General features: G+C 54.0%; 2 protein-coding genes across 8 annotated transcripts in view; one reads left to right on the top strand and one right to left on the bottom strand.

Moving 5' to 3' along the window:
- SZT2 (SZT2 subunit of KICSTOR complex) overlaps window positions 1–22,194 on the top strand; it is a 53,957-nt gene extending 31,763 nt beyond the window's left edge. For 2 of the 7 annotated variants that reach the window (XM_038144250.1, XM_038144247.1), the window contains exons 41-72: window positions 146–266; window positions 500–629; window positions 736–888; window positions 1,001–1,103; window positions 1,486–1,603; window positions 1,834–1,945; window positions 2,371–2,489; window positions 2,962–3,126; window positions 3,731–3,815; window positions 6,332–6,520; window positions 6,635–6,832; window positions 7,173–7,342; window positions 7,515–7,681; window positions 8,099–8,196; window positions 8,784–8,916; window positions 9,027–9,154; window positions 9,449–9,579; window positions 9,768–9,950; window positions 10,376–10,646; window positions 10,848–10,927; window positions 11,255–11,380; window positions 13,094–13,299; window positions 13,418–13,511; window positions 14,831–14,911; window positions 15,321–15,395; window positions 16,266–16,479; window positions 16,749–16,932; window positions 17,241–17,363; window positions 17,599–18,100; window positions 18,421–18,537; window positions 18,640–18,708; window positions 20,867–22,194. In XM_038144250.1, coding sequence (XP_038000178.1) covers window positions 146–266; window positions 500–629; window positions 736–888; window positions 1,001–1,103; window positions 1,486–1,603; window positions 1,834–1,945; window positions 2,371–2,489; window positions 2,962–3,126; window positions 3,731–3,815; window positions 6,332–6,520; window positions 6,635–6,832; window positions 7,173–7,342; window positions 7,515–7,681; window positions 8,099–8,196; window positions 8,784–8,916; window positions 9,027–9,154; window positions 9,449–9,579; window positions 9,768–9,950; window positions 10,376–10,646; window positions 10,848–10,927; window positions 11,255–11,380; window positions 13,094–13,299; window positions 13,418–13,511; window positions 14,831–14,911; window positions 15,321–15,395; window positions 16,266–16,479; window positions 16,749–16,932; window positions 17,241–17,363; window positions 17,599–18,100; window positions 18,421–18,537; window positions 18,640–18,708; window positions 20,867–21,010 — 4,789 coding nt within the window. In that variant the 3' untranslated portion in view covers window positions 21,011–22,194. The remainder of the gene's footprint in view (window positions 1–145; window positions 267–499; window positions 630–735; window positions 889–1,000; window positions 1,104–1,485; window positions 1,604–1,833; window positions 1,946–2,370; window positions 2,490–2,961; window positions 3,127–3,730; window positions 3,816–6,331; window positions 6,521–6,634; window positions 6,833–7,172; window positions 7,343–7,514; window positions 7,682–8,098; window positions 8,197–8,783; window positions 8,917–9,026; window positions 9,155–9,448; window positions 9,580–9,767; window positions 9,951–10,375; window positions 10,647–10,847; window positions 10,928–11,254; window positions 11,381–13,093; window positions 13,300–13,417; window positions 13,512–14,830; window positions 14,912–15,320; window positions 15,396–16,265; window positions 16,480–16,748; window positions 16,933–17,240; window positions 17,364–17,598; window positions 18,101–18,420; window positions 18,538–18,639; window positions 18,709–20,866) is intronic. The other 5 variants (XM_038144252.1, XM_038144253.1, XM_038144254.1 and 2 more) reach the window with 4 other exon arrangements.
- Window positions 22,192–25,185, bottom strand: HYI (hydroxypyruvate isomerase (putative)). The gene is made up of 8 exons (XM_038144255.1): window positions 24,949–25,185; window positions 24,761–24,872; window positions 23,516–23,630; window positions 23,291–23,369; window positions 23,063–23,112; window positions 22,818–22,887; window positions 22,511–22,645; window positions 22,192–22,322 (listed from the first exon to the last, which is right to left on the bottom strand). The coding sequence occupies exons 1-8, from the start codon at window positions 25,142–25,144 to the stop codon at window positions 22,234–22,236; spliced, it is 846 nt and encodes a 281-aa protein (XP_038000183.1). The 5' UTR covers window positions 25,145–25,185; the 3' UTR covers window positions 22,192–22,233.
- Between the last annotated feature and the right edge of the window lie 2,106 nt (window positions 25,186–27,291).

Below are 27,291 nucleotides of genomic sequence, written 5' to 3'. Positions count from 1 at the left end.
CCAGTGTGGGTGGAAGTTGCAGGACAAATTGGTGCTCTATAAGGGGAAAACTGCCATCCTTTCCCATTGTGTTCCCTCTCCCAGCATCCAGTGATGGGCTCTGTCCAGGTGCCCTGCTGACCCCATCCTCCTTTTATTCATAAAGCAGCCTGAGTGTGGAGAAGGCAGCATCAGCAGAGACTGAAGAGGAGCAGCCAGGGGAGTGCCAGAGTCTCAACCAGGTGGTGGTGAAGAAGATCAGTGAAATCTGCAGAGTTGTCAATCAGGTAATAAATCTTAAGAGGGCATAACAGAGCTGCCAGTGATCAGATGGCTTAGATCAGAAGGGACCTCTGTCTAGTCTGGGCTCAGCTCAGAGGACCTGGGGAGCTAGTTCAGCTGGTGGAGTCCCAGCCTGGGGGGCTCACAGGAGAAGGGACTCAGTCTGTCCCTAAACATTTCTTGCTGTCTTCTTGTGGCTGTGCAAGCAACAGAACCAATCTTTTCTCGTCCTTTGCAGCGCTTGCTGCTGCAGGACCTGCATGACAGCCACATCTGCAACTCATTACTGGTGGCAGAAAGTGAGGAGGACATCTGGAAGAGTGAAACACCCTATACTTCATACAGGCAGCGTGTGATGCCCACGGATGGTATGGATATTCCCTTAGCCATGCCTCAGCTGTAGTGCTACAGAGATGCCTAAGACGATGTTAACTTCCGTGCTGTGGCCCCAGCTATGTCCTATATTCTTTACAGATTATTCTGTAGAGGAGAGCTACCAGCCCCGGGACTACCTGGCTGCCACCATGCAGTTCATGCCAGGGCACTTTGCTTGTGGAGTGGTGTGGAGCACCCTCATCCACGTGCATTCACGCCTCAAGATGGGCCCCAACATGGGGGTCTCACGAGGTACGTAGAGCCCAGGTTCCTCCCGTTCGGCGTGTCAGGAGTCCAGCTGCTGGCTGGATTGGCACTCCAGAGAAGGGTATGTGGGATAGCTAATGTCCCACATTGCCCACAGCTATCCAGGCACTTCGCTCGGTGCTCAACGCCTTCTCTGTGGTGAACAGGAAGAATATGTTTGTCTACCAGGAACGTGCCACTAAATCTGTTTTCTACCTCCGGTAAGAAGCCAGCGTGACTTGTTGGCCTTGCTATGTGTGTTACAGCAGACTGAGAGCTCCTTGGGACAGAAAATGTCTGCCCAGCCTCAGGGACCATGCTGTGAGCCAAACAGCAAAGATCTGATTTCTGATGAGTCGGTCACATCAAGCAAGGCCCATCCTGCTCTCCCTGTGCTAAGCCTTTACATAGGAGGACAAATGATGGCTTTTTTGAGGGGGCCAGAGTGCAGTTTCTCCACAAAGTCCATATTCTAAGGACTCCCCAAAGTCTAAGGACTGCACACAAAGTGTGCAGGGGAGAGCAAAGAAGATGTGAATCTTCTGTGGATGTATGATGCTGTCATATTTGGGAATGAAGGCTGACATGTCTTTCTGTATTCAGGCTGACTGAAACCACCCACAGTGGGAAGGTGTGGGAAGCAGAGAGCAGCCTTAGTGCATCATCTCGCTCGCTGGCACTGACACGCAGCCAGGAGCCCATTTACACTGAGGATCTAATGGTGAGTCTGCTGCTCTCTGCCAGGGGACATGGGTGCTCATGGTCACAGGAATGGAGGCAGCTCAGTAGTTCCAGCAACCTGGATTTTATATGGGGTAAACCTTACACTGTAGATGTGGAGAGTGGGGCAGCAGTGAGTGGCATCTGCCTGATCCTGCTGACAGCCTGGGACAATGATGGATCTAGAATTCATTAGAAACTACTTCCACATGGCTGTTTTTATTTCTCCAGGTTTCTCGTTCCTCTCTGGACACTGCCTCATGCCGTAGTGTGGACTCTGCCCGCCCTGTGGGACAGATAGACAGACATATCCAGTTGATGGTCCATGGTGTTGCCCCAGCAGGTATGTGTTAGAGCACCTGGCAGCAGAATTGTGCTGATGTAAAGCAGAGTAACAAAGCTCTGCTCCCTGCCCTCTTTGCTTGAAGAGAGGATTCTCACTCCTGAGCAAATAGCTCTTCCTTAGCCCAGAGCTGCTCTCTGTTCTATATAGGTGAAAATATACAGAAAGGATCCATAGCCCACAATGAAACCTCCTGCAGACCCTGTGCAGGAGTGCATTTGTCTTTGCCTACTGCACCAGCAGTCTTCTATGATCATAAACCTGTAGAAAAATATGTCTGAAGAAATTGATGGTGGGGAAAGTCAGGTTTCCTGTAGGAAGTGAGTGTGAGGATGGTACATCCTGAACAGGGAGGGAGAAGGTGGTTGTAGTCATTCTTACTGGATGGGGTCAAAAAGCTGCTTTTACCTCTGCTCACTTGTCAGGGCCTGAGATCACAGACGAACTGGTGAAGGTGCTGCGCAGACGCCTGGATGAGGCCACCCTGGATATCATCACTGTCATGCTGGTGCGGAACTGCAAGCTGACCCCAGCAGATGTGGAGGTACCTCACTGGCTAATCTGCTCTCTTCATGCCAGGGCACTGTCCTACATTTTGACCTGTCTCAGCTGCTCCTGCCCCAGGGAAGACCAGGGCAGTTTGCTACATCTGTTCCCTACTCCAGTGCTTGGTCAGGCTAGCGTTCACTGAGGTATATACTGTGTGGGTGCCAGGGTAGCTGGAAGATTCCCTCTGCTGGGTTTGTAGCACGACAGGACTTCCCTGTGCCCTCCTTCCCACACCTTGGAATGAATGTCTGCCTGCATCTTGGGGCTGTCCTGGGCAGGGCCAGGAGTTGAACTTTGGTCCTTGTGGTCCCTTCTAATTCAGGATATTCCATGATCTGTCTCAGGGCTCTGTCTAGGCTTCTGCCTACCACACTTCTCCCTTTGCAGAGCCAACTGACATCACTTTTATCAGTATTAGAGTCCCAGGCTGCTAGTCCCAGCTGGGTTTTAAAGGCTCCTGTGTGCAGTTTATCCAGCCCCCCGGGACGCCGCCCACCGAGGTCCTGCAGTTCTCCCTGCCGCCCTCAGCGCTGCCCTGGCTGCACGCCGTGGCCTATTACCTGCGCCAGAACCTGCTCATCTTCCTGCACACCCCCAAGTACACTGACAGCAACGTGGAGCACCACTTCAAGGTGAGCAGGGCTGGGGCTGGCACAGAAGTCTGCCCAGCTTCTAGCTGCTGCTGGGGGCATTTGTTGGGGCAGCTCAGACACCACGTTGCCAGCTCTGGCATTGATGGAGGGTTAGGGAGAAACTGACACTAACTCCTGAGGCCTGGGGGAGTTTTACAGGACTGAGCACATCCTGATTAGTCCAGACAGGCCATGCCTTCATGACAGGCAGTTGCTGTGCAAAAAGCAGCAACTGCAAAGCTTGTGTCCACAGTCATCTCCCAGGAGCATGGGAGAAGACCCCCTTTCAAAGCTGAACTTGGCTGCTTACATGGCTCCTTCAGATCTAAAGGACTGAAACATCAGGATTAATAAAAATTTGGAAGCAGCTACCCACTCCTTAGCAGGGCCATAGTAAAGACAGATGCGTAGTGCCACATAACTCTGTATGAACTGTGAGATGTTCCTTCACCCCAGCAGTTGTGAAGGCTGTGTTAGCAAGTGTTTTGAGTAGATCTGGATTTGATTCTACAGGTTTGGAAATGAGCTCTGCATATACACAAGCCTCTTTCCAGTTAAGGCAAGTTCTCTAATCTTTGTCGGTGTTCTTCCTTGTTCTCCTTAGCACTACTTCAACCACAACGGGAGCATCCCTGACCAGGATCTCTATTTGTACAACAAGCCGGGTGGCCAAGGCACTGGTGGAAAAGGTATTGTGCTCACTTCTTCTGAAACAGGGTATGGGGCTGTGTGTTGGGGAGGTGTTTCCATGCTGAAGAGCTGTGAGTGACTGAGGAGGGTCAGTGCTGGGGGAACGTGTTCCTCCATGGCTGCAAGGTGGGTGAGGTGAGGGACCGCACGCCTCTGCATGTGTGGCACAGCAGACTACGGCCTCCCACAGAGCAACTTGCTACACTTGACCTATTGCTGCAGGAAGCAGCTCTAGACACAGTGAGACCTCAGTGTGGGGCACAGAGACTCCATGGGGCTGGAGGTGGGAGCAGTTGTGGCAGAAGCCTTGCTGCAGAGGGAAATCTGGGTGTGTGTAACTGAGCATGGGCTGTGTGGGCCATGTCCTTGCTTTTTTCTCTAGACTTCTGGAGAGGTGATTGTATAGGGCCCACCCTGCAGCAGGTTGTCGTGTCATGTTTTGTCCAGGCTGTGTGGTCTGTCACCAGGCCGTTGAGTGTCTTGTGTGCCTTGTGCACTGTTTGAATGTTCTTCTGTTATGTAGGTACCATGTCGGACCTTGTGCAGCACCTCTTTCCACTCTCTCACTTCCAAGGTAGCACCTGTGGCTCCAAGTATTACTCCATCTCCTGTTCCCATGCAGCTCTCTGGTCCCAGCTGTTCTTGTTTTCCTTGTGTTGTGGCTTCAGCTCTGATTCCTCTGTGTGTTTGTGTGTGTATGTCTGTTTAGCTGAGCCCTGTTTCTTGCTGGCTGGATAAAGGAACAAACAGAACCTGTTGCCCTGAGGTGGCAGCTCAGTGATTCCCAGCTGCTGAGGGTCCATGTGCTGCCCTGTTAGCTTGCAAGCAGTGAACTCCAAAGTCCTGCATCTTTTTTCCCGCAGGTCCAAACAGGCATCTCTTCCCTGAGGAAGATGGGGGTCCTGATGTTTCAAATATCATTGGTGCTCCAGGGTGTGTAGCATCATCACTCTCCCAGTGGCTGTGTCCTGGTGTGAGGTGTTCCCTTGCTTAGCAAAGGGCTGGAGTGGCCAGGCACTATTAGATGTGTGCTTTGTAATCCAGTGAGCCTGGGTCAGAGGGGGCTCAGAGTCCCCCACAGATAACAGTTCTCCAGCACCCCACCGCCAGTGCACCAGGCAGTAAGACCCTTGGCAGCTCTTGCTGATGTATCTCATTCTATAGCTCCAGAACTCAGATTTTGAGCTTCTTAGCTGTTTGGTTTTTTTTTTTAACCTGTGATTTAGTGGTTTGATTTGAGCTTCTCCATGCTCCTGGAAACCTTGTTCCCTGTGACATGGAGGAGAGCCTTTCTGCTCATTGGGCAGGGGCAGGCTGCTGACCTGGCCTGCTTGAATTGCGGTCAGTTGTTCTCATGTCCTCAGCTCAGACAGACTGAAGCAGAGCAGAGGTACAGGAATGGATCTAGTGGGGAAATGTGCCAGAGGCTGAAGAGGCTGAGTGTGGGAATTTATCCAGGAGAAGAAAAGGGGAATGGTCTATAATTACCACATGATCATTCAGCCATTTTGGTGGGCCTGGGGCCGACTGCCAAGCCAGACTGTTGAGGAGTTTGTGCCCTTTACTGCTTTAACAGAGGAAGTCTGGTTGGTAGAGCTCATATTCACTGTCATGTGGGGCAGATTTCCTACTCTGTATTGACACCCATGTCCTGGAGAGCTGCCCTGCTGCAGCAAGAGGCTCTGTGGGGGTTGCTCCTAGGTGTAGTTTCCTTTCCTCAGTGCAGATGCACATGAGCTGCCCTCTGATTTGAACCTCTCTCCTTTGTGAGCATCTCTCTCCATCCCAGTGCACTCTCCCTTGTGTCTGCTGTGCCTTGGAGGAAAGGTTGCTGCAGAGCGTATGCTTCACAGGGAATGATGGAGACTGTGCTGCTTAGCCAACAGGCAGGGTCTGAATTTTTATCTGCAGTGACTCCAGGCTAGTCCTGGGTGTGAGCCTGCCTTATCCCCAGTCCTGCCTGGTTGGAGTGCATGGGGAAGGCACTAGATCTTGTTCAGGTGTACAGTGAGGAGGGGCCTGTGAGTGTAATCTGCAACAAGGTGTCCTATCTGCAGGGATTATACATCCTTCACAGCCTGGAGGGGGCTGCTGAAGAGTATCTGGGCCCTGTAGTCTGTCTCTTAAGAGGACAGGAATGGTGAGCCCCATCCTGGATCAATCTGCATAAAGGCTCTCCTGGTGCAAATGGAGATACTTTCCTCTTGCATGTGGTGCTGGACAACCCAGGAAGCTCCTGCAGGCCAAGGTGAAATCTGCTGTGACTCTACAGGAGAGAGATTCTTGGAATGATGGGGACACCCTGTGCCAAACATGCTTCTTATCCTGGCTCCCCACAGGCACAGCTAGCCTCTGCTCCCCTGGCTGCCTCCCCTCCTGTGGGCCCTGCCTGCCACGTGACACCGTGCAACTCAACTGGTGACATGATGGTGCCAGCTGGCAAGGTGTAGGCAGGCACCGTGGGGCTGTACTTGGTGCTGTGTTGATGGAGGCTGTCTCGGATTCTGCCCCGCAGGAATCGCGTGCATTGCACTGACATTCGTGGATGAGCACGGCAGCCCCACCTTGCTGCCCCACGGGGAGAGGCCTGACCCTCTGAAGCTGCCTTCCCCCTCACCCATCGTGGGCCTGCTGCAGGACAGCGATTTTGAAAGCCTGACAGCCGTCAGCAGGCACCAGCCAGGGACTGAGCCCCTGCCTTCAGGTGGGGAGCTGGCCACGGCTGCCATTGCCTGCAGCCTCCACATGCCCTGGGGCACCTGGGAGGGCTGGTGAAGGCAGGGTTGAAGAGCCATGCAGAACTGCCCTTTCCCCACAGAACCTTGCGTGCGGGTGCGCCTGGATATCTGGGAGAAGGGCAACATCAGCCTGCTGCAGCTGGCGGAGAAGCTGCGCGGGGCCCTGCGTCACGCGCTCTGCGACGCCGTCATGGAGTTCCTCGTGCTGCCAGCCCCGCTGTGCGTGGAAGCCTCCTGCCCCCTGAGTGCTGCAGACCTGGAGGACCTGAGCGCTGCGGGTGAGAGCCTGGCCAGGATGGCCACCTTGAGCCTCCACCCCGCCTTGCTCCTCCTGCCTTGCCTGCAGGAGTTTGGCTGTGCTGGGGGAAATCTGGTTGGGTGGGCAGAGAAGGAGGAAGCTGCTCTCCCATGTGGTGTCTTGGAGAAGAAGCATCATAGACGTTGGTGTTGGAGAGATATTTAAAGGTCTGTCTGTTCCCCAAGACTGAATCCACTTTGCTGGATGTTACTGATGGCTCTTTCCCTTCTGTCCAGCCAGGCTCTGGCCAGACACAGTGGGGTACCCAGCAGCTTTGCAGGGGGAGGCTCTGCAGAGTCTGATTTGTTTTGTCTCCCCAGGAGGCCTAAGGAGGACCATGTCAGAGACCAAGGGCCTGGCCTTGGCCAGTGCGGGGCCTGGCAGAAGCTGTCCTCCACCCCTGCACTTCACCTCTGCACCTTCACCAAGCTCTGGAGAGCCAGTGACACCCACAAACAAGCTGGGGCGCCGCAGCTTCTGGGACATGCTGGTAACGTTGCTGAAGGAACAGGGCCTATAAGGTCCTCCTAGTGTATCAGGCTATGAGGAATGAACAGTAGGGATCTGGAGTGGGAAGCCAGGCTTGCAGGAGGGACTTTGAGATCAGGGCACTGACTGGGCTGTATATGTGCACAACATTAACTTATCCCTTCCTCCCCTAGAGCAAGACGGAGTCCTCGGAGCTGGGCAGCCCCAAGACTACTGATGACATTGTGCTGGAGAGGCCAGAAGAGGCTCGCACGAGACGGCGCCACAAGACAGAGAATGTCAAGCAGCACCTGAGCCAGGATCGTGCCACAGCCACAGCTGAGCTGGAACAGGCACAGAGGCAAGCACAGCCTGCAGGCTGGACAGCCAGGATGTTGTTTCCCCAGCCTGTTGTACATTGCTCTGCATCCTGATGGCCTCTGGACTACTTTCCTTTTCCTTGCAGTTTCTCCCTTACACAGGCAGTTTAGGAAAGCTACCTTCCACACACAAAGCCTTACCCCTTATAGCTGGAGTGTTTCTGGGAGCACAGCTCTTTCTCCCTGCTACAGATCCCTTCTCTGCACTGTGGAGCCCTGTGCAATACCTGACACTCATATGGCTACTGACCAAGAGTAACTCAGCTCAAGGATTGTGTCAACCCAAAAAGGAGGCTCCCAGGGCTCTGCTCTGGAGCTGCGAGGGGATTGTTGTGCTTTTCTACCTTCGCTACAGGTGACTGATCTAGTGTAACTGTGCTTCCCTTCCCTCTCCTCAGGCGCCGAGCCTGCCAGTTGGAAGAAGGAGATGTAGGTACCGTGCACCCACTCTTCAATCAAACCTGCCAGCAGTGGATGGCATTCATGAACCACCTGGGTATGTGTTTCAGGTCCCATCTCCTCCAGATAGGCTGGGAGTGGGCCTTTCTACCCAGAGCTCTCGGGACAAGTCCTCTTCTGGCAGCATCCATCTTCATTCCTTGCTGGTCCTAGTTACACACCCTGTTTCTCCCCAAACCTCCCCAGAGTCACTTTGGTCTCAGGGCCAGCTTCAGCATTAGAAAGCTGTTGCAGGAGGCCTGACATGTGCCTGTGCATCAGAACAAGCCTTCTAAGGCCTGGGTTATGTCTGCCATGCTCCAAGTCCGGAGCTTGCTGAACTTGCCTGCAGCTGCTTTGGAGAGACCTGGACTCCAGCAACCAGCTGTGGTAGTGCTTTAGCTCCCAGGTGTAGCAGGGATGAAGGATCTGAGCCTCTGCAACATGCTCTGGTCCTGTGAAGTTGCATGGGAGACCCTCTTGCAGACAGGGAGGGAGAGGATTGCAGGGATTTAGGGTTGTATGGCTGCCATGTTGCTACTACTCTGCCTGCCTCAGGCTCTTAGCTCTCTCCACTGCTCATGTGGGCAGGATGTGGCTCTGGGGCAGCTTGGCACCTTGTCCTACGGTACATCTTCCATGCAGGGTGCCCGTCAGTGCAACAGTGCTCCTTGGAGATGGTTTCTCGTTTCCTCCTGTCCTCCATCCTAGTGGAAGTGGTGAACCTGGTCACTGCCCTGGCAAGTGACACCACTGTCAAAGTGTTTGAGCAGATCTGGTGAGTTATGCAATTCACAGGTGGCTGTTTAGCACCAGCAGGTGTTGATCAGCTGTACTTCTACTGCCACAGCTCTGCTTAGCAGCCACCTCTGGGGCTTTTCTTTACAGCTACAATCGGGGCACTGCCTTCCTGCCCTATAAGTCTGGTCAGAATACCAGCCCTTGCCCTGGAGTCATCAGACACTTCATCCTGCTGGGACGCAACTTCCAGCAGTGGCGTTGCAGCACAGAACAGGGTGAGTGCCTGGCTGTGGTCCCTGGCACTGTGCTGGGGTCTTTTGAAGGGGGACATAAATGAACAGGGTTCCCCTCCTTACTGGGACAGACTGCTTGTGCCCTGAGGGTGGGCGCAGTGGGTTGTCTGGTTTTACCTTCTGAGACCTTACTTTTGAATGTGCATGTAACAGCTTGTTTCAAGATGAGCTGAGCAGTACTGTGGCAAAACATCCTGTCATGACATCTTAATGGCATGGTGGTACATAAAAGTGGGATGAACCAGTACTGAGGGTCATAACTGTGGCTTCTTCCAGTTCACAAAGGGCTCCAGCGCTTTGAGGCCATGGAATTCAGCTCAGCAGAGAGAGGCTCTGATCTCAGCCTTGTTGGTCGAGACCTGGTGCCCCGGCAAAGGTTCCTCTTCATGGAGATCATTGACAAAAAGGTAGTAATATCTGTGCTGTTAACAGGGGACTGTAACTGAGCTGTTGCCATTCTCCCTGTTCCAGCCTGTCATCTGAAACTGGCTGCAGTTGCAGCAAGTACCACCAGAACACCTGGGGCAGCCTGTGCCACCATGCAGGCTCTCTCTGAGCATGCCCTTAAGTCTTCCTCCCCTTCCTCTCTCTCCAGCTGACACTCTACACTTACAACTGGTCCCCAGACCTGGGGGCCAACTTGAACTGCTCCCTGACACGCCTGCTGCAGTGGCAGAATGCGCGGTCCCACATCGTGCACTGCCTGATCAGCCAAAAGCTGGGACTCTTCCACCACCACTGCTTCATGGACACACCATGGCATGAGGACAGCAAGCAGGTAGGGCACCACTCCAGGCAGGGCAGTCCTTTCTTCTTCAGGAAGGGCCTTGGCAGTCTGGGGGTCTGAGGAAGCTTGCAAGCACCTTTTGTGTGCTGATTGGCAGGGCATCCCCAGACATTCACGTGGTCCAGCTTGACCATTTCCAGCCAGACTGTTGCCCTGCTCTTGGAGACAGGTGAAAAGAGAAGCTAGGTCCTGCTGGCAGCACTTATTGGTGACTGAATTACTTAGGGTGGAGGCTGAGGAATGGGCTCCCCACTTCACATTAAAACCATGGTGGGCCCAGGTGTGCTCTTTTTGGAACTGGTACTGGAAAAGGCTAACACAGATCTCAGCAGATGGCCAGAGCTGGATTTACTCTGGGGGTTCTTGCTCCAGGGCTGACAGGAAGGAGGCTTTCATGGCTGTGTCTGTTTGCTTAGGAGCCAAATCCTTTCCTGAACTCCACTTTGGAGGTGGATGCGCTGATCCGGAGCCCATGTCCCCCGCCCAGCAAGGAGCAAGGCCGGCTGAGCAGCTCTGCCCGCAGCCTCCCGTCCCTGCACTTCCATCCTGACGTGGTGCCCTTTGATGAAGCTCTGCGGGATGTCACCACCATCAGGCGCTTACCCCACGGGCCTGACTTGGGACCTTTTGACCCTGTGGCTCGGCATGGGGCCCAGTTCCTAGAAATCAAGAGCATGGAGAGGAAAGGTAAAGCAGGGGGGCTGATACCATGGGAGCCTGCCTAATAATCTCACTTCTGGAAAAGGACATCAGAGCAGAACAAGAGTTTTGTCAGGGGACAGTTCTCTGTGGGGAATGGGTTATGGTCTGTTCAGGGTGGGTGTGAAAGAGAGTAGCAATACTTGGGGCTGTGGCTTGATGCTCTTGTGACTGCTCTCTTTCCTTCAGAACTGGAGAAACAGATGAAGATTGAAAACCTCTTTGTCACCTGGCAGCAGAGATCAGCTCAGTCCAACATGCCTATCAGTGTGAGTGCAGTCTGGACAAGTGGTGGGTTGGGCCTTCTTACAGCATGCTGGGAGCACCAGCAAAGGGGTGCACTGCAGCTCTGAGCAGGGTGTGTGGTGGGGATGGTGCTTGGCAGTGGAGTAGTGGTCTCTTCTTGAACTTTTGGGGCTGCAGGGCTCTGAACCACGTTCGGGCATGAGGCCTCAGTGCCCAGCACTGGAAAGGCTGTAAAGCAGGGGATTCCCCCAGTTATCTCCATTTGAACAGCATTGCAGTGTCATGGAGAGCTTGTTCCCAGCCTCGGTGAGGGGTGTGTGCTGTAACTGTGCTCCTCTCATGTCGTGCAGCTGGCAGACCTGGAGACTCTGAAGCAGTCCTCACGCCTGGTTCACTACTGTGCCACCCCCTTGCTCTTTGACCCAGCCTTCCGGCAGCAAATCCAGACTGACCAGCTGGGCAAGGTCGAGGGGAAGGTGAGTGTCAGCAAGCACCAGTGGGGTCAGGCTTTGTGCACAGGGACAAAGGAGCTGTCTTTTCCCAAGACAAGGCTGCTCTGGCCTCACTCCTAAAATACAGGATGGATTTGAATGCTCTAAGTTGGAGACTGAGAAAATTCTTGGGTCCTCAGAGCTTTTCTCCTGCAGCCACACTATCCCTGGAGAAGACTGATTTCCTTTTCTACCCAGGGAATTCAGGGCTGAGTCTGGAGAAGCCATCAAGGGCACTGTCTGGTACTGATCTGTTAAGGAAGCAAAACTTCCCCTATGCATTCAGTAGCCAGACCTGGTAAGCCTTTTCTGGACCCAACAAATAGCCAAAACAACTGAAGGCAAGCCAGCTGAATCCTTAGCAGGTTGCAGCCTGACAGACTAACCAGTTCAGATCATGTACTGGCTGTTCACAGTCTCTGTGTGTGTCAGAAGGGAAGAACAGGCTGTTGTAATTTATCAGAATGTCAAAAGGATTTTGACAGTCTTTAGGCAGAAGTTGCTACAGAAATTGAACACTCACAGGTGAAAGGGAAAGTATCATCACAGAATGAAAACTTCACTTTGTTTTTGGAACAGAGCAAAATGGAAATTGGTTATTGGATTTGAAGAGCCTTGCAGCAGGGGTTTCAAGGTGCTGTATTGGTTTCTGTGCCTCCAGGTCTTTTATTGGGACGTATGAGTTGCCAGGCTTTGCAGTGCTGGAGGGCTGTTCAGATTGGTCAGGAGAGAAAAAGAATGCAAGGAACTCAAGAGGCACCTGAGTAGCCTGTGAAATGAGACCTTTTGTGGGAGCTGGGACCTGGTTCGCAGTAAAACAGCACAATGTGGAGAGAAATTTGAACCCTCTTATATTGTACACTCACTGCAGAGCCTGTACAGAGCACACATCTCAGTGGTTTCTGCAATTTGTGAACAGTTGGGTGCAGCAGACACTGGTTAGAGTACATCAGAAAGAGGTGTTAGTGTAATGGGTAATATTCTAATAAATTTCTAAAATACTTGTGTATTAATGTCTTCATCTGGCCAGTTAGTGTGAGACCAAATATCTTGTGGCAAAGGCACTGAACTGGAGAGACTTGGAGAAGGTCAGAGAGTAGCTGGAGAGATGCCAGGTAAAGAGACATCTCTTGTGGTTGGTGGAGCAGATAGGCAGAAAGCCAGATAGAAATGTGTAACAGAACTGCAGGCTTAAAGTAGAGAGATCAAAAAAAAAAGAAACCTTAGTCTCTCTCAGCACATAGAAAAGGAGTATTCAAGACATCAAAAGGAGAGCTGAGTGTTTAGAAGGAAACACTGTTCCTTTTCAGTGCTACTGAACTGCTAGGAAATCCTGAGAAGTCAGCAGGATTCATAAGGGGATTGGACTCTTACCATGGTAATAGGAGCTGAAGCTCTGAGCTTTGCATGAACCAGTTTTGAGCCACTAACACTTTGTGGAAGCTGTTCTGGGGGAGGGAGATGTTCTGGGGGAAGCAGCAGGTTCCTGCAGGTTATTGCAGCGCTGTTAGGTCAGTGCATGGCTGGGTAGATCTTGGATCTTGCATTTTGGTGCATGCACTGGGACAGTGCTTGGACAACCAGATGTTAGTGCTCTCTGGCAGAGAGAGATCTACCTTTTGCTCAACCAGGGCACCTGGTGTCCTCTGCTGGGGCCAGTCACGGCAGTTCTCCTTAGGAACTTACTTTCTCCTGCAGAAGCGCCACCGTTCCAATGACTCTACAGCTTCGGGGAGGGACCGCAGCCACAGCTGTGACTCGGCAGATGCACTGCCCTGCAAGGTGAAGGAGGAGCCCTGGCTGCAGGAGATGTGCAATGCCTTCCTGCAGCAGTACATCCAGTACCTGCAGAGCATGGGCTTCATTCTGGTCCAGGTGCGGCCACCATCACCTACCACTCGCAGGTCAGTGACGTGCTGGGAGCCCTGGTATTGGAGAAGAGCCAACACACTGAGCTGTGCCCTGGTTTGACACAATAGGTCTTGGCTCCCTGCTCAAGGCTGTCCCTCCTCTCATTTCCAGTAGCACAAGCCGGATCCGAGCTCTGGCAGCAATGGGAGTGGAGGGTAGAGGGTCCTTTTCCTACACAAAGCCGAAACCAGAGGGAAGTCCAAAGGTGAGTGCATTTCTGTTACAGGAGTGGAACTGGGATGGAAGTCAGGCTGTGGAGTGGGCCAGTTCTGGTTGGCTTTTGAAACTGTTTCAGGCAGAAAGGAGGTGGGAGGGCAGAGAAAGCATGTCTAGACCAGCACCATCTTTGAGAGTTTCAATGTGATGAGATCTCTTTGCCCTCCTGCATGTCCTCCTACAGGCCTCAGAGTCCTTTCCTTGCATTGTCTGGAACCAGGGTAAATAACCAAAAGACTGGTAACAGCTTGGAGGGGCTCAGAAGAGGAACAGGATGACCTAGGGCAAGGATAGCTGCTTTTGGGTGAGATTCTGAAGTATTACCTGTCTGAGAACCTTCAGCATCTATGCTTAAGGGCAGCTCTAGGGCAGAAGGATCTTTAGTTAGAGTGAGATGAATGCAGAAGTTAGAGGTTAGAGAAGATAAGCCTGGAATGGCTCTACTGTGAGAGCAGGCTGAGGTTCCTCATGTATAAAGAAGTGGCAGCTAGGGAGGAGCAAGTCAGAGCTCTACAATATTGCAGCTAACCTAGAAAGGAATTGACCCTTTCCTGTCTTATTCAATACAATACCTAGAGACCATTAAATGAAAGTATTTGGAGCCAGTTTTGAAACTAAGGAGAGCATTTATTTGAGCAGCAGGTTTTGTGAACACATGAGTTTTGTGAACATGAGCTTACAAGACTGAATAAGTAAGTACCTGGGAGAGGAATCCGTTGGAGTCTCTGGCTAAGTAGAAACTACCCATGGCTTGTGGAATCACCCTGGGATGATGGGAGCATGTAGCATTTACTCACCCTATTCTGACACTTTATTGGTACCTGCCTTTGGCTGATGTTGGTGCAGGACTGTGGGTAAGACAACACATTGCAGATAAAACGAGAAGAGAGCAATCTGCTGAGCATGTTAAGAGGAAGCAAATGAATTTGCTGGCAGCTAAACTCTGAATTGAGACAGGATGTCTCTGATAGCTGCTGTATCAGGCAGGCACTGGGAACACCACAGCAGGAGTGAGGTTCCATGGACACTATCGTTCCTTGGCTCACAGTGTCCCACACTCTAGAGACATCTTGTCCTGAGCAAGCAGGAGGTGAAGGGATTGATGTGCCTGGTGTGTTCTCTCAAAGGCTGTTTATTAGGTTTGTTAGGATTCTTGTCACTGTCAGCTCTGCCATCTCCTCTTTTCTCTCCAGTGAGATTGCTCAATTGATAAGGCCTCTCTTTTTCCACCTCTGCCACAGAGCACTGTGGCAGCTTCACACCCCTGTGAGCCAGCAAACCTCCTCAGCTTTGTCCTTCTCTTCCCAGAGCACAAGCCCTGCTGTTGCCACCTACCATCTACAGAGAGCTCTTCCAGGTGGGATTGTGCTCATGGAGTTGGCCTTCCAGGTAAGAAAGAATAAGAAACAAAGTATGATCTCTGGGGGATCTTCAGGGACAGTGTTCAGAGGTGACAAAGGGAGTGATGAGGAGTGCAGCAGGGACATGTGATTCTTCATTTGTCCTGTCCTGCTTCTTCCATGGTCCTGTAAGATTGGGATCACCTGGAGATGATTCTGCAGGGCTCAGAGCAGTAAGAGTTGCCTGGAGGAATGATAATGAAGAGCTCAGTACCAGTAAGGGTGCTCTGTGCTCAGCCACATGTTAGCTGGTCTGGCTTGGTTCAGACAAGAGGTGAGACAGAACGTGGGGTGAGAGTGTCTGGGCCCCAGGCCGGGTGTGAAGCGTAGGGGCTGTGCTCCTTCCCTGGAGGGGCCCAAGGCTGTGCTGTGCTCTGCTCACGTGCTCTCTCCTCCAGGGCTGTTATTTCTGTGTGAAGCAATACGCGCTGGAGTGCTCGCGCATCCCCATGGGCCAGTCCGTGAATTCTCAGGTAATGGCTTTGCAGGCACAGCTGGTGCTCCTTGGGGTCAGGGGATGCTTTGTGGGGAGGAGTGATCTCTGGAGCATAGTGGGCATTTCAGGCATAGCAAGTTCTGGAGACCTTTGCTCCCTCCTCATGGAAAAGCAGAGCCTCACAGAGTCTTCTGCAGCCACGTGCCCTCCATGGCGCTGCTTGAGCAGAGCTGGATTGCACTAAAAGGGGGTGGGAGGTTTGGCAAGATTGTCCTAGCTTGGAAAGCAAGACAGAGCAGACTGGGGAGGGGAATAGGAGCAATTCTGGCAAAGATGCCTGCTCCAAGGAAAGTCAGTGCATGGCTCTCTACTTCCCTTGGAAAAAGAAGGAAGTGGAATGGGAACAGGGATCTGTGAACATGATTCCTGCCCTTTGCTAGAGGATATTACTTTCTGCACCAGAAAGGTTCCTTTATACCTCTGTGCCTTGCTCTACAACACTCTGAAGCTGCCTGCTCCCTTCTCCTTCGTAGGGTCAGGGTGTCTCCTGCCTGTTTCCAAGGGCACTGGGTGTCTGTGTAGAGGCTGGCCAGCCCCAGGCTGTCTGAGACAGGAGGTGTGCATGACCATACTGTCCTTTCCAAGGGAGCTCTGTAGCAAGGCTGTATCGTAGATATGCCAGGAGTGTCTCTCCTAAGCTTAGAGCCTTCCAGGACCTTGTCTGCAGATTTGCTGAGCCTTTCTTTCCTTGAAAGCTTGCACATACACGGGGCAGTGTTATGAGGCTGCATCCTGCTCTGGTGCTGGGGCAGCTGCACTGACCGAGCCATGCCTTGTAAGCAGGGCTTTGCAGGAGGGTGTGAGGTGCCTGGTAACACTCCTGCCTTGACTCCCTGTCCCTCCACAGCTCTCCATGCTTTTCACGGAGGAGTGTGACAAGGTGCGGGACCTCATGCACGTGCATTCCTTCAGCTATGACTTCCACTTGCGCATAGTCCACCAGTACCTGCTGGGCTCCCACATGACTCTCCGCCAAGGCTACCATCTCACCAGCTTCTTGGAGGATTTCATTGCCCATCACTCTGACATCCCCAAATTTGGCCGTAACCACGTTTTCCAAGGTATGTAGGTCAATATATGATTAGTCTGGGATTGATCATCAGCACATAACTTGGCAAAAGTCCTTTAGAAATAAACCTTCCTGACCTTTGGAGTATTCAGGGAGATGACAGGTGATGGGAGGGTCTGAGCTCCAGGTAAAGTCCTTGTTGCCCTGTTGTGGAAGGGGCAGATTGGTTGCTCTGTCTCCTGGAGCAGATGGGAGGACACTGCTCTGCCCAGGTAAGAGGCACAGAGTGTCTCCTGTGATAGCAATGTATTTTTCCACTAGGCACGCTGGCCCTGCCCACCAACATGATCACTGCACACCAGCTGTACAACTACATTGCTGACCATGCCAACACCTACCACATGAAACCCCTGCGCATGGCCCGACCGGCCACGGGCAATGACAGCAAGAAGGGAACACCAGGCACAGAGCAGAACGAATATGCACTGGTCTCTATTTGGAACAGGTGAGTGCATCTGCTGCAAGTTCCTGGAGCTGCTGGAGATTGGTGGCAACCTGCCAGTCCTGGGGACACTGCCCTAAGGTGCCAGCAAAGCTGACTGTTCTATACAGTGCCAGACAGCAGTTCTGGCCAGTCCTTCCGAGATGGCAAACAGTGGTGTGTATGTGTGCAGCTGCATTTGACATTTCTCATGGCACTTCTGAGGAGTCCTGCTGTGTGGAATTCCCCATGTCCAACAGTTCTGTTGTGATCAGGAGCCCTGGGAGAACAAAGTGAGGCTTTCTTCATACTGATGTGCTTTTTTATCCCAGCTCGGGCTCCTACAAGGATTCTGAAGGTCTGCGTCACCATGATGACTTCGATGTGTCCCTCCTGGTTTGCCACAGTGCTGCACCGTTTGAGGAGCAGAGCGAGGCAGAGAGACGCATGCTCCGGTGAGCACTGGGGGCCAGTGACAGCAAACCTTCCTGGCTGGGGAGGAGGGCTCTGGGAGGGACTGGTTCTGTCTGGAATAGCATAGGCAGAGTTGGTGTCTGGGGAACATCACTCTGAGAACCTGGGCAGAGAAGCATCCTTTCTGGCAGAGACAGAGGGGCCTGTGGTTCATTTGCAGTGCAGCTGAGAGGGGAGCAGCCCTTCCCCCGCTCACAAGTGTCTCCTTGCTCCCAGGTTGCGTTTCTACGTCATCATGACAAGCCAGCGGGAGCTCTTCCCGCGGCTCACGGCCGACATGCGCCGCTTCAAGAAGCTGCCGCGCTTGCAGCGGGAAGTGCTGGAGCCTGTGGTAGGCCGGGCCGCCTGGGAGGCAGCGGAGCCGGAGCCGAGCCTGGGCCGGCAGCCATCGGCAGAGCGGGAGCTGTGGCAGGACGTGGAGGACAGCAGCGAGTTCTATGCAGGGGGCACGCAGGTCAAACTGGGGCCAGGGCTCTTCTACACCTCTCCGCTCTTCCCCTTGCTGGCCTCTGAGGTGGCCTCAGCCCAGAAGCAGCTCAGCAGCATGGTGCAGCTGGCCAAGTGCCACTGCCGCAGGGACAACCTCTGGAAGCGCCTTTTCCTTCTGGAGCCTCTGGCTTCTGACAAGCTGAAGCTGGGCAAGCTCTCGTTGGTGGAGCTGGAGGAGCTGCTCGATGCCGTGCATGGGAAATCCATTGCAGATGTCGACCCTCAGCTGGTGAGCAGCAGGGATGGGGGCAGAGCACAGCAGCTGCTGTTCTGCTCTGGGGATGGAGTGGAGTGCCAGGTGAAGGGGCCTGCAGTGCACATCTCTTCCTGCTTGGTGGGGAGGTAGAGGCAGGAACACAGCTCCTAACTGGCAGGGGAAGGGGGAGACTGCATGGACCTGTCTATAGAGAGTAAACAGCCCTTGGTCAGCATCCTCAGTGGGCTTTGAAGGTTGCATCTGATTTGGAGTCTGAAGGCTGCTGTAGCATTATGGCTGCTGGTGCCATGGCTAGAGGGAGGCTGAAGATCAGGCCTTTTTTATGTCTTCAGGAATGCTTCCTCACCATGACAGTCTCCTGGTACCAGAGCCTCATCAAGGTGCTGTTGAGCCGCTTTCCCCAGAGCTGTCGGCACTTCCACAATGCTGAAACTGGCACCCAGTATCTGGTAAGACACAGCCCGTTGCCTACCTGCAGCCTCTGTCCCTGTGTCCCCATCCTGGGTTCTGGACTGGCTCCTTTCTAACGTGCTTTGTGACTCTCTTGACAGGTTGTGCTCAACCAGAAGTTCACAGATTGCTTTGTTCTTGTATTTCTTGATTCTCATTCAGGAAAAACGGTGAGTCCTTGGGAACAGAACAACAGCTATGTTTGCTCAGGCCAGGAGTCTGTCTATATTGATCCAGCAGTGGCCAAGGGCAGGTGTGCATGAGAACATGACCAGGTCAAGAAGCTTGTAATGCTTCTCTTGAACACTGTCCCAGCATCTGAAAATCTGTAGCTTAGGCCTATCCTGAACTAGAAGTGGCCTTTGCATTTATTTAATAGCCTTCCATAGTTTTATTTCCTTTGGTTAATTTCTGGTATCCATGATTTCCCCTGACTTGCAGCTCCGTAAGGCAGTTGCAGTCTAGGTGAAGAACTTCCTTGGCTTATTTTTGAAACTCTTACTGTTCTTTCCATGTGATGTTCCTTTGTTCTTGTATTAGAAAAGAGTGAACACTTGATCCTCTTTTCCTTCACAGGATTGCTTTTGGATCATTTTCTCAGCTGTCTCTCTATCCAGGCTAAGCAGTCCTTCTGTATTCAGTCCCAAGTCAGATCACACTGAGTCTGGCTGGGAGTGGTCACCAGTGCTGTGGACTGCTCCTACCTGGGCAGAAAGGAAGGGGACCTGCACTGTCAGGGTCCTAGCAAACCTGCAAGGGCCTTTGTCTTCACTGAACTTGAGGGCAAAAATACTTTGCTTTCAGCTGTGCTCCCAGGCAGGGTATAGGAAAGATCATAGGGAATGCAGCTCCATGTGAGAGCAGGGGATCTACACGAGGCTTCAGTCCACAGTAAGGCTTCTGCAGAGACTGCAGAGTAACTGATGCTGTATAAAATAACTCATGCTTCATCTGAAAAGCAGGTAGGAGACACAGAAGAGGTGGTGCTTGCTGGAAGGCTGCTCAGTGCCTCCTGATACCTGATGGTCATAGTATCACCTTCTGGTCATTGATATGATAAACCTATAACCTCCATCCTGTCTCCTAGTGACTCTCATTTTGTAACAGAAATCCTTTGTTTTCATAACATTGTATTTTGTGTTTAGCATTCATCCCATTCTTTTGGCCTCTCAAAACTCTCTCAAGGTTTTTTGTTGGGTTTTTTTTTGCATTATCCCAATCCTCTTTTGTATTAGTGCCTCAAATTTTATCAGCATACTCCTCATCTTTGCACCAGACTTGTTAAAGTACTGGGCAACGTGAGTCCCAAAGCCTGTCCTGAAGGAACTCTATCTGTAACCTCTCTCCATTTCCCCTTTCAGCATTGCCATGTTCTCATCTTACAATTTTTGAGTTAATTCCTATCTTTTCAGCTTACGTAAATTTCCCATGTGACACCACATCAAATCCGTCCTGAATCTCAGATAAGATGTACCATGATTCCTTTGTCTAGAAATACTACCTTATCAAAGAGAATTTTAGCGTTAGCACATCTCTTTGGTAACACTGAGCTGCATTTCCCTCATGGTTCTGTCTCCCCCAGTCTGCTCTGAAGCTTTGCATGCTGCTGGAGCTGGTTTCACAAATAACTTTCTTTCTCCTCCTAAATGATGGTGGTACATTTGCTGTTTTGTAGTTACACAGCTCTTCTCATGGCTTTACCAGTTTGTAAGGGACCCTGGCTACTGGATGTGCTGCATTTCAACTCTGGAGAACATCCTGTCCCTGTGTCTTGCCTCTATGACGCTGATCTGAGTGCACTGAATTACATTTTTGTTCTGCTTCAGCTCCTGCAACCTCTGCCTGCTCCCTGTTCCTCTCTGCCTTTGCCCTGCCTTTTCAGTACTAGTCAGAGTGGAGCAGGCAGCATTTATTTTTAGGATTGCGGTTATTACATTTAATCTCCTCCCCTTCCCCATTTGTTGCACTCCTACTCTTTCCCTTAGAAGAAGAAATTTCCCTCTAATTTCCCTGGAAGCTCCTGTTATTGTGGAGGCAGTAGGATCCCCCTCCTCTCCTGTGGCTGCTGCCAGGATTGGTGTAACTGCAGATGCATGAGAGCTGGGACAGAGTGGGCAAGTCTTTGCACCGAATTTCCAGCAGAAAAATTGGGAGGAGGCTCAAACATGCTCTGTCACAGGAAGAGGCACTAGTTTAGTGCCTTTGGCATTTTGGGACTTCTCCCAGTATTTGCCCCACACTGCCAAAAAAGTGTCCACACACCTGGGCTAGGGATTGCACAGTGCTTGTCTGCATCCTGTCCCCTGACCGTCTCCTCCCTCTTGGCAGAGCCTCACTGTGGTTTTCCGGGAGCCATTCCCAGTGCAGCCCCAGAACAGCGAGAGTCCTCTGCCGCAGCTTGTGTCCACATACCATCACCTGGAGTCAGTGATCAACACCGCCTGCTTCAACCTGTGGACAGGCTTGCTCTAGCACCGGCACCCACATCCTGGAACAACGCCTATTCCCACCTCGGCACGGCCGTGCCATTGGTGACCGTTGGGAAGAACGGGTCTCTGGGGGGACCTGTGCGTGGGCACTGCAGGCAGCGCTGCCAGTGGCGCACATGGCTACTGACCGAGGAGCCTGGGGATGTGCACCTCCTCGCTGGCTGGCTGGTATGGCCCTTGTGTGCTGTTTTCAGTAAGTTTGACACTGAATGGCCTTCAACCAAACAAGGGCAGGAACTTGGCTGCTGCAGCCTGGCTGAAGCAGAGAACAACTCTCAGGGACATGGCTTCGGCAACTGTAGGTGAGTTCTGCTGGCTGGGAAGGCACTGAGGAGTGTGCACGGCAGCATCTTCTGCCCAGGGCAGCACTGCACAGTGCTCTGGCTTTAGGAAGAAAGACTCCTGAGTGCAGGGCTGCCCGACTGGCAGCGAGGACAATTGCTTCTGGCCTTTTGCTTTCCTTGGGAGAGCATGAATGGGGCAGGAAAGGTGAACTGGATCACAGGAAGGTTTTATGGAGGTGTACATTTGAGCCATTGGTCTATCTGTGAAATAAACTGAACCAGATCCCTGGTCACTTGCTGTAGGCTGTGGAAAGCTGCCTGTGGAGGATGCAGAGCAGCCCTGGCTACGGGGCTGGCTGGGTTTGCTCTGGAATCTTACACTTGCTCTAGAGCAGGAGCAGCAGGGCAGTCAGCCTTAAGTATCCATGTGCAGGCAGCTCCCAGCCTGTTAGCTTGGATCAGCCAGCCTGTGAGGGGACTGCTTGCTTCACTTGCAGCCCTGCTGCAGAGTCAGTGCTGGGCACTGGCAACAGCCTTGAGAACTTCAGTACCTGGAAGTCCAAAGTGTTCTTTCCACAACTTCAGGCACCAGCTGGAATGCTCCCCTTACTGGGGAGACTGGAAACCTCTCCCTGGACACCCCTGCATCCTGGAAGCTAAAGTTTTCTGTGTACCTGAAGTCACCTCCAGTGATGCCTGAGCTATCACTAAATCGAAGATGCTACAGGTTACTTGTGTAGATGAGGGTCCAACAGCTTGGGCTGGCCCAGTAGAGCCTGGGGAAGGGAAATGACATAGATGCTCCTAACCTCATTCTAGGAAATCATCCCACCCACCACATTCCCCTAGTCCTAGAGAAGACAAGACACGTGCTCCTCTGTTAGGCCATTGCTTTGTCTTTTATTCTCATGGTTTTCTAGTTTTACTTGGCTGCCTTGCTGGTCCCACCATGCTGCAGCCCTCGGCTTTCCCAGTAGGATCGCAGCCAGCCCAGACCTTCCACGGTGTCTCCTGCAGTGACAGACAAGGTCTCCTGCTGCAGCTGGAGCAGCTTTTGTTCAGGACAGAGCCCTCATCCCCAGGTAGGGATGACACCCACCACCTGTGCCCCCCGGGACCTGCCTGTCTTTGCACAGTACCCAGCCAGCTGCTCTGTGCTTGGCCCTGCCCGTGGGGCTCAGACCTGCAGGCCTACTCACCCTTCGGAGCATACTCGCACCCCACGTAGCCAGTGTAGCCGAGGGACTCCAGGAGCTCGAAGATGTAGGGGAAGTTCAGCTCGCCAGGGCTATCGGGCTCGTGCCGCCCTGGTACCTGTGCAATCTGGATATGACCTAGGGAGGGAAGGGGAGAGGCCATGCCCAAGGCAGGCCTGCCTGCAGCCTTCTTTGGACATGAGACAAGGTAACCCAAGAGCAGCCCCACACCCCCCCAGCTACAGTAGAGCCTGGAGTAGGAGGGCCCCTGTCAAAGCCACTCCCCAGTGGTCTGGGCGCAGGGTGTTACCGATGAGTGGGAAGTACGTCTCTAGGTTGCGTGACAAATTGCCATCCATGATCTGGCAGTGAAAAAGGTCCTGGGGGCGAGAGAGGAAAATGGAGGGTGCAGCTGGTCAGCAGTGAGCAGTTAAGGACAGCTGTGCTATGGTCCCTGTCCAGTGTCCTCAAGAGGGTATAACAAGCCCATGGCCACCAGAACTTCTTTGTGGACCAGTGCAAGTTTCTCTCACGGAGAGTTCAATGCTGACTCACCAGCTGCAGCTTCAGGTTGAGCCGTCCCACTTTCTCCAGGATGGCAGCAGCTAAGGGGGCAAGAAATGAGCAACCATTGCCCTCAGGGTGGAAGCTTTGCAGAGAAGCCCCAAGACCCCCTTTTTCAACTGTGCTCCTTCAGCATCTCCCTCCTTGTGAGGCAACCTCCTGCCTTTCAGACTTTGGAGATCCTTCTCCTCTGAAGGAGACTCTTGTTGTCTGGCTTACCTTGCTGTGGGGTGTTCAGATAGTAGCGAGGGTCAGTGATGCGGTTGTTGATAGGCTCCAACAGTCCAATCATGTCTTCCTGTAACACAGTAATGTTACCCTGCAGAGCATCCTCTCATCTCTGCAGCAGGAAGCATAACTTCCCTGTGCCAGGCTTGTGGGATATTCCCCATCTTGGGTATTCTAAGAGCTGCACACACAAAGCAGCACCCATTCCCCACTTACCTGGGACAGGAGGTCAGCAGTGTATCTGAGATTCTCAATGAAGGTGGTTTCCATCTCACCTGCCACTGCACTCCGGTCTGTGCCCAAGGGAACCCGCCCAGCCATCACATGAATCCTACAGGCACAGAAAGATTAACACAGGCAGCAACTGCGAGCAGCTGGCCTGATCTAATACACCTTCCTCTGCTGATGGAAAAGGGGGCCAGGCTGCGGGAGCAGACACATAAAGGGGTATGAAGAGCCATCTCTCCAGCCAGGACACAAATAAGCACCATCCCACATCAAGACACAGAGGGATGACTTTGAACCTTTTGCCTGACAAATCAGAGACCTTGCTTCTTCCCTCTTTTGTTAACTGCCTTCAGCTCTTTCACCCTGATTCTGGAACTTTCTTGGGCTCTTGCTCCTTGGTGAGGCCCCCAACCAGCATGCGGGGCAGCTGGCATGCTGCTTCTACCAGGGGCCTGCCCCATATGTGGTGTCACTGCTTGCTGGCTGTGAGCAGGGAAGGGACAGTGCCCCATGCTGGACTGCCCTGCCATGAAGAGCTCAAGTGCCAGGCCATCTTCAGCCACCACTGGGGGAAGGCACACAGTAGAAACAAAAACCTTTTCAATGTGCCTGTATCAGTGTGGAAGTGGTGCTGGGCAGCCTCTGGTGTGCCTAGCCCATGCCCTCCACAGGGCTTTGGACTGAGCTGCAACAGGAAAGAATGGTGCAAAGTAAGTGGAATAAAAGAGCCCTATTGGTTTGCTGAAGGGAGCTGTGCCAGGCTAATTGCATCTTTTATGGTGTCTCTGCTGTGCTGGAGTCAGCGTGGCCTCAATAAAGCAACTGTTGTGGTGTCCTGGTGGAAACGATTCGTGCAGTTGAGGAGGAAAAAGGGAGGATTATCCTGGGCACTGTTGTGTGGAGGTGGGAACAAGAGCCTCTGCTGCGAAGGGCAGTGTCAGGCTCGTGCCTGGCAGCTCTGGGTCCGCTCCCAGCGAGCACGCTGAGGCCGCGGCTCCGCAGAGCGGGGTCTGCCCGGAGCGGGGTCTGCCCCGAGCCGGCTCCGTCCCGACGCAGCCGAGCAGGAGATGCTGCCCGGGAGAGGCTCCGTGACCCGGCCGGGGCAGGCACCGCGGGGCAAAGGGCAGGCTCCGCTCGGGCGCAGCGCCGGAGCAGGAGAGCAGCAGAGGGAGCCCCCTCGGCAGCCGCGGGGCCGGGGGGGCGGCCGGGGCGGGGGTCCCGCCTCGCACCTACCTGGGGCAGCCCACAGCCCTGGCGTAGTGCACGGCCGCCTCCAGGCTCTGCCGGAAGGCTGCCTGCCGCCCGGGCACGGCCGCCAGCCCCAGCTCGCCCGCCTCCTGGTCCCCTGGGAGAGAGTGGCAGGGTCGGCGGAGGGTCCTCGCTACCCCACGCACGGGGGGAGCAGCGGGACGCGGCCGTACCGGGGGGGGTGTTGAGGAGCGCGATCCGCACCCGCGCCCGCTCCGCCGCGGCCCGCAGCTCCTGGGCCGGGCAGCCCGCCGGCCAAGCCGCCTCCACTGCTCCGAACCCGGCGGCCGCCGCCGCTTCCAGCCGCGCCGGCAGCGCCGGGAGCTCCGGGAAGAGCCATGAGAGGTTGGCGGAGAAGCGCAGCGCCATGGCGGCGGGGCGGGCCGGGGCGGGCCGGGGCGGTGCTCCCACAGCCACTCCGGGCCGCGCGTCCCGCCCGGGCAGCCCCGGCCCGCCCGCCGAGCGCGGCGAGCCCCCAGCGGCGGGGCCAGTGCTGGGCTCAGCCCTGCGGGCGTGCGGCCGCTGAGGGCTCCGGGACGTGCCCGCGGCCGTGGGTGAGCGGCGCCCCCCGGGCAGAGGCGGCCCCGTGCCGCCCGTGGCAAGCGTGGGGCTCCCGGCGGCGCCTGAGGGTCTGCGGGACGGGGCCGTGCTGGGGCGCGCGGAGCCGCGCGGCTGGAATCCGCTCTGGGAAAGGGGGTTTTGCCAGGTGCTGGCCTGACACACGCGAAGCGCCCTCTTAATTGGTTTCCTGGGGAGCTTGTCTCTGACAGCGTCTCATTATGCGAGAAACGCTCTCTCCTTTTGTCCCATGCTCTGCATATTTTACCATAAAATGTTCATCTCCACTCCTGCAGAGCTGCGGCTCGGGCGTGCAGGAGTGTCACCCGGCGGTGCCCGCAGGCAGCCCCGCGCTCCCCGTCCCCATTCCCCGTGCTCTGTGTGTCCCCAGGCACACTCGCAGGCTGCACGGGTGGGGTGCGTGTCCTGCCCTGCCCATGCCCGGGGACTCTGCCGTGGCTCACAGAACGGGTACCATGAGCCGTGGACATTTTGCAGCTCCTTGTGTTTCTGCTTTTTCCTGGGGCCTCCTACGCCGTGTCGGGGGAGCCGCGCATGGCCCGGCTCCTCTGTCTCTGCTGCAGTAGCCCCCTGCAGCCCCAGGCAACTACAAGCCCCAAGAATTCGCTGTGCTGTGGAAGCCCAGCCTGGGCAGAGGCCATCCGCAGCAACAGGTTTTTGGTGGGGGGTCAGTGCCAGGGCAGTGCCGGCGAAGGGGATAACAGTGGAGAAGCTACCCACTAAGGAGTCTCAACTCAATTAAAGCTATTGATTAATCAATTAGAAGAGGCTTGACTTAACTTCTCAGTAATAATCCAAACTGTCAATTGCAGGGAGTGGCATCCATGTCCTCGGGAACCAAAGGGGCCAAGAGACGAAAAGCCTCTCCACAGGATCCAGCACCAACCCAGCCCCACCTCTCCACCCGTACACCAAGACCAGTGTATCCCCATGACGGCTGTGCCCTGAGCCCCATCACCCCTGCTGGGGTGTCCCTCCCAGCTCCCCGGTATTGGGGCAGGCTTTGCTGTCTGATATGACCTGGCTGGCTGCATGTATATCCCCAACTCTCCTACCCAGCACACTCGTCCCCAGGACTGCTCCCTGCCGGCAGCCACCATGCCAGGGGAGCGCTGCACCTTATGCACGCCCTGTGGTCTCACTCTGTGGTGCACAGGGGTTGTCATCCTCTTCAGTCTTTTCCAGGAGGTGTCTGAGTGCAGGTCTGTGGATGGCAGAGCTGCACAGTCATTGGGATCCCTAGAAAGAGAGCTGGTACCTGCCTGGCCTGGGGCTGCAGCCTCACTGGGTCCTTGCACCTCAGAAAGGCATTCACTGAGGCTGTGCATTGCCCCGGCAGCCCTGGGTGCATCCCCAGCTGGAGCCCAGGCCCCTGGCAGGGTGAAAGCCCAGGAGTCAGTGTGTGGGAGCAGGAAAGCTTTGCTGGGTGGGGATGTCAGTGAATAAACACTGAACTGAGCCCCAGCACGTGAATGACCTGGGCAACCAGATGGGAATGCACAGAGCCCTCATGTAAACCTGCCCTGCGATGGCAGGCGAAGCTGAGGGCTCTGCGCTGAAGCATTAATAGCATCTTTATGTCTCTGGTAATATATTGCATTGATTTTCTCGTGTTATAACTGCGGTTCCTGCATTGCAGGCCGGTGTTTTGTCACTTTACCTTGACAGGACGCAGAGGATTTACTCCCTGCCGTGGCACACACAGCTCTGGAGCCGTGTTTCATGCTGCTGCTGGGGCCTGTGCTCAGCGGCCTCTGTGTGAGGAGCTGGCACAATGAGCATGGGGTCAGATGGGCCCTGTGTCCCCAGGGAAGATGAAGAGGTGCCAAGTGGGGCTCTGGAGAGGGAGGGCAGCTCTGTACCAAGCATCTCTGCTGCTGCCCAGGAGTTTTATTAGCCTGAAGAAATGGTAGCTTCTGCACATTTTATTGTCGAGC

The sequence above is a fragment of the Motacilla alba genome, chromosome 8 (assembly GCF_015832195.1).
Source record: "Motacilla alba alba isolate MOTALB_02 chromosome 8, Motacilla_alba_V1.0_pri, whole genome shotgun sequence".
Lineage (NCBI taxonomy): Eukaryota > Metazoa > Chordata > Aves > Passeriformes > Motacillidae > Motacilla > Motacilla alba.
The sequence above is the reverse complement of the archived record's forward strand: the minus strand, read 5'-3'. Positions and strand labels throughout refer to the sequence as shown.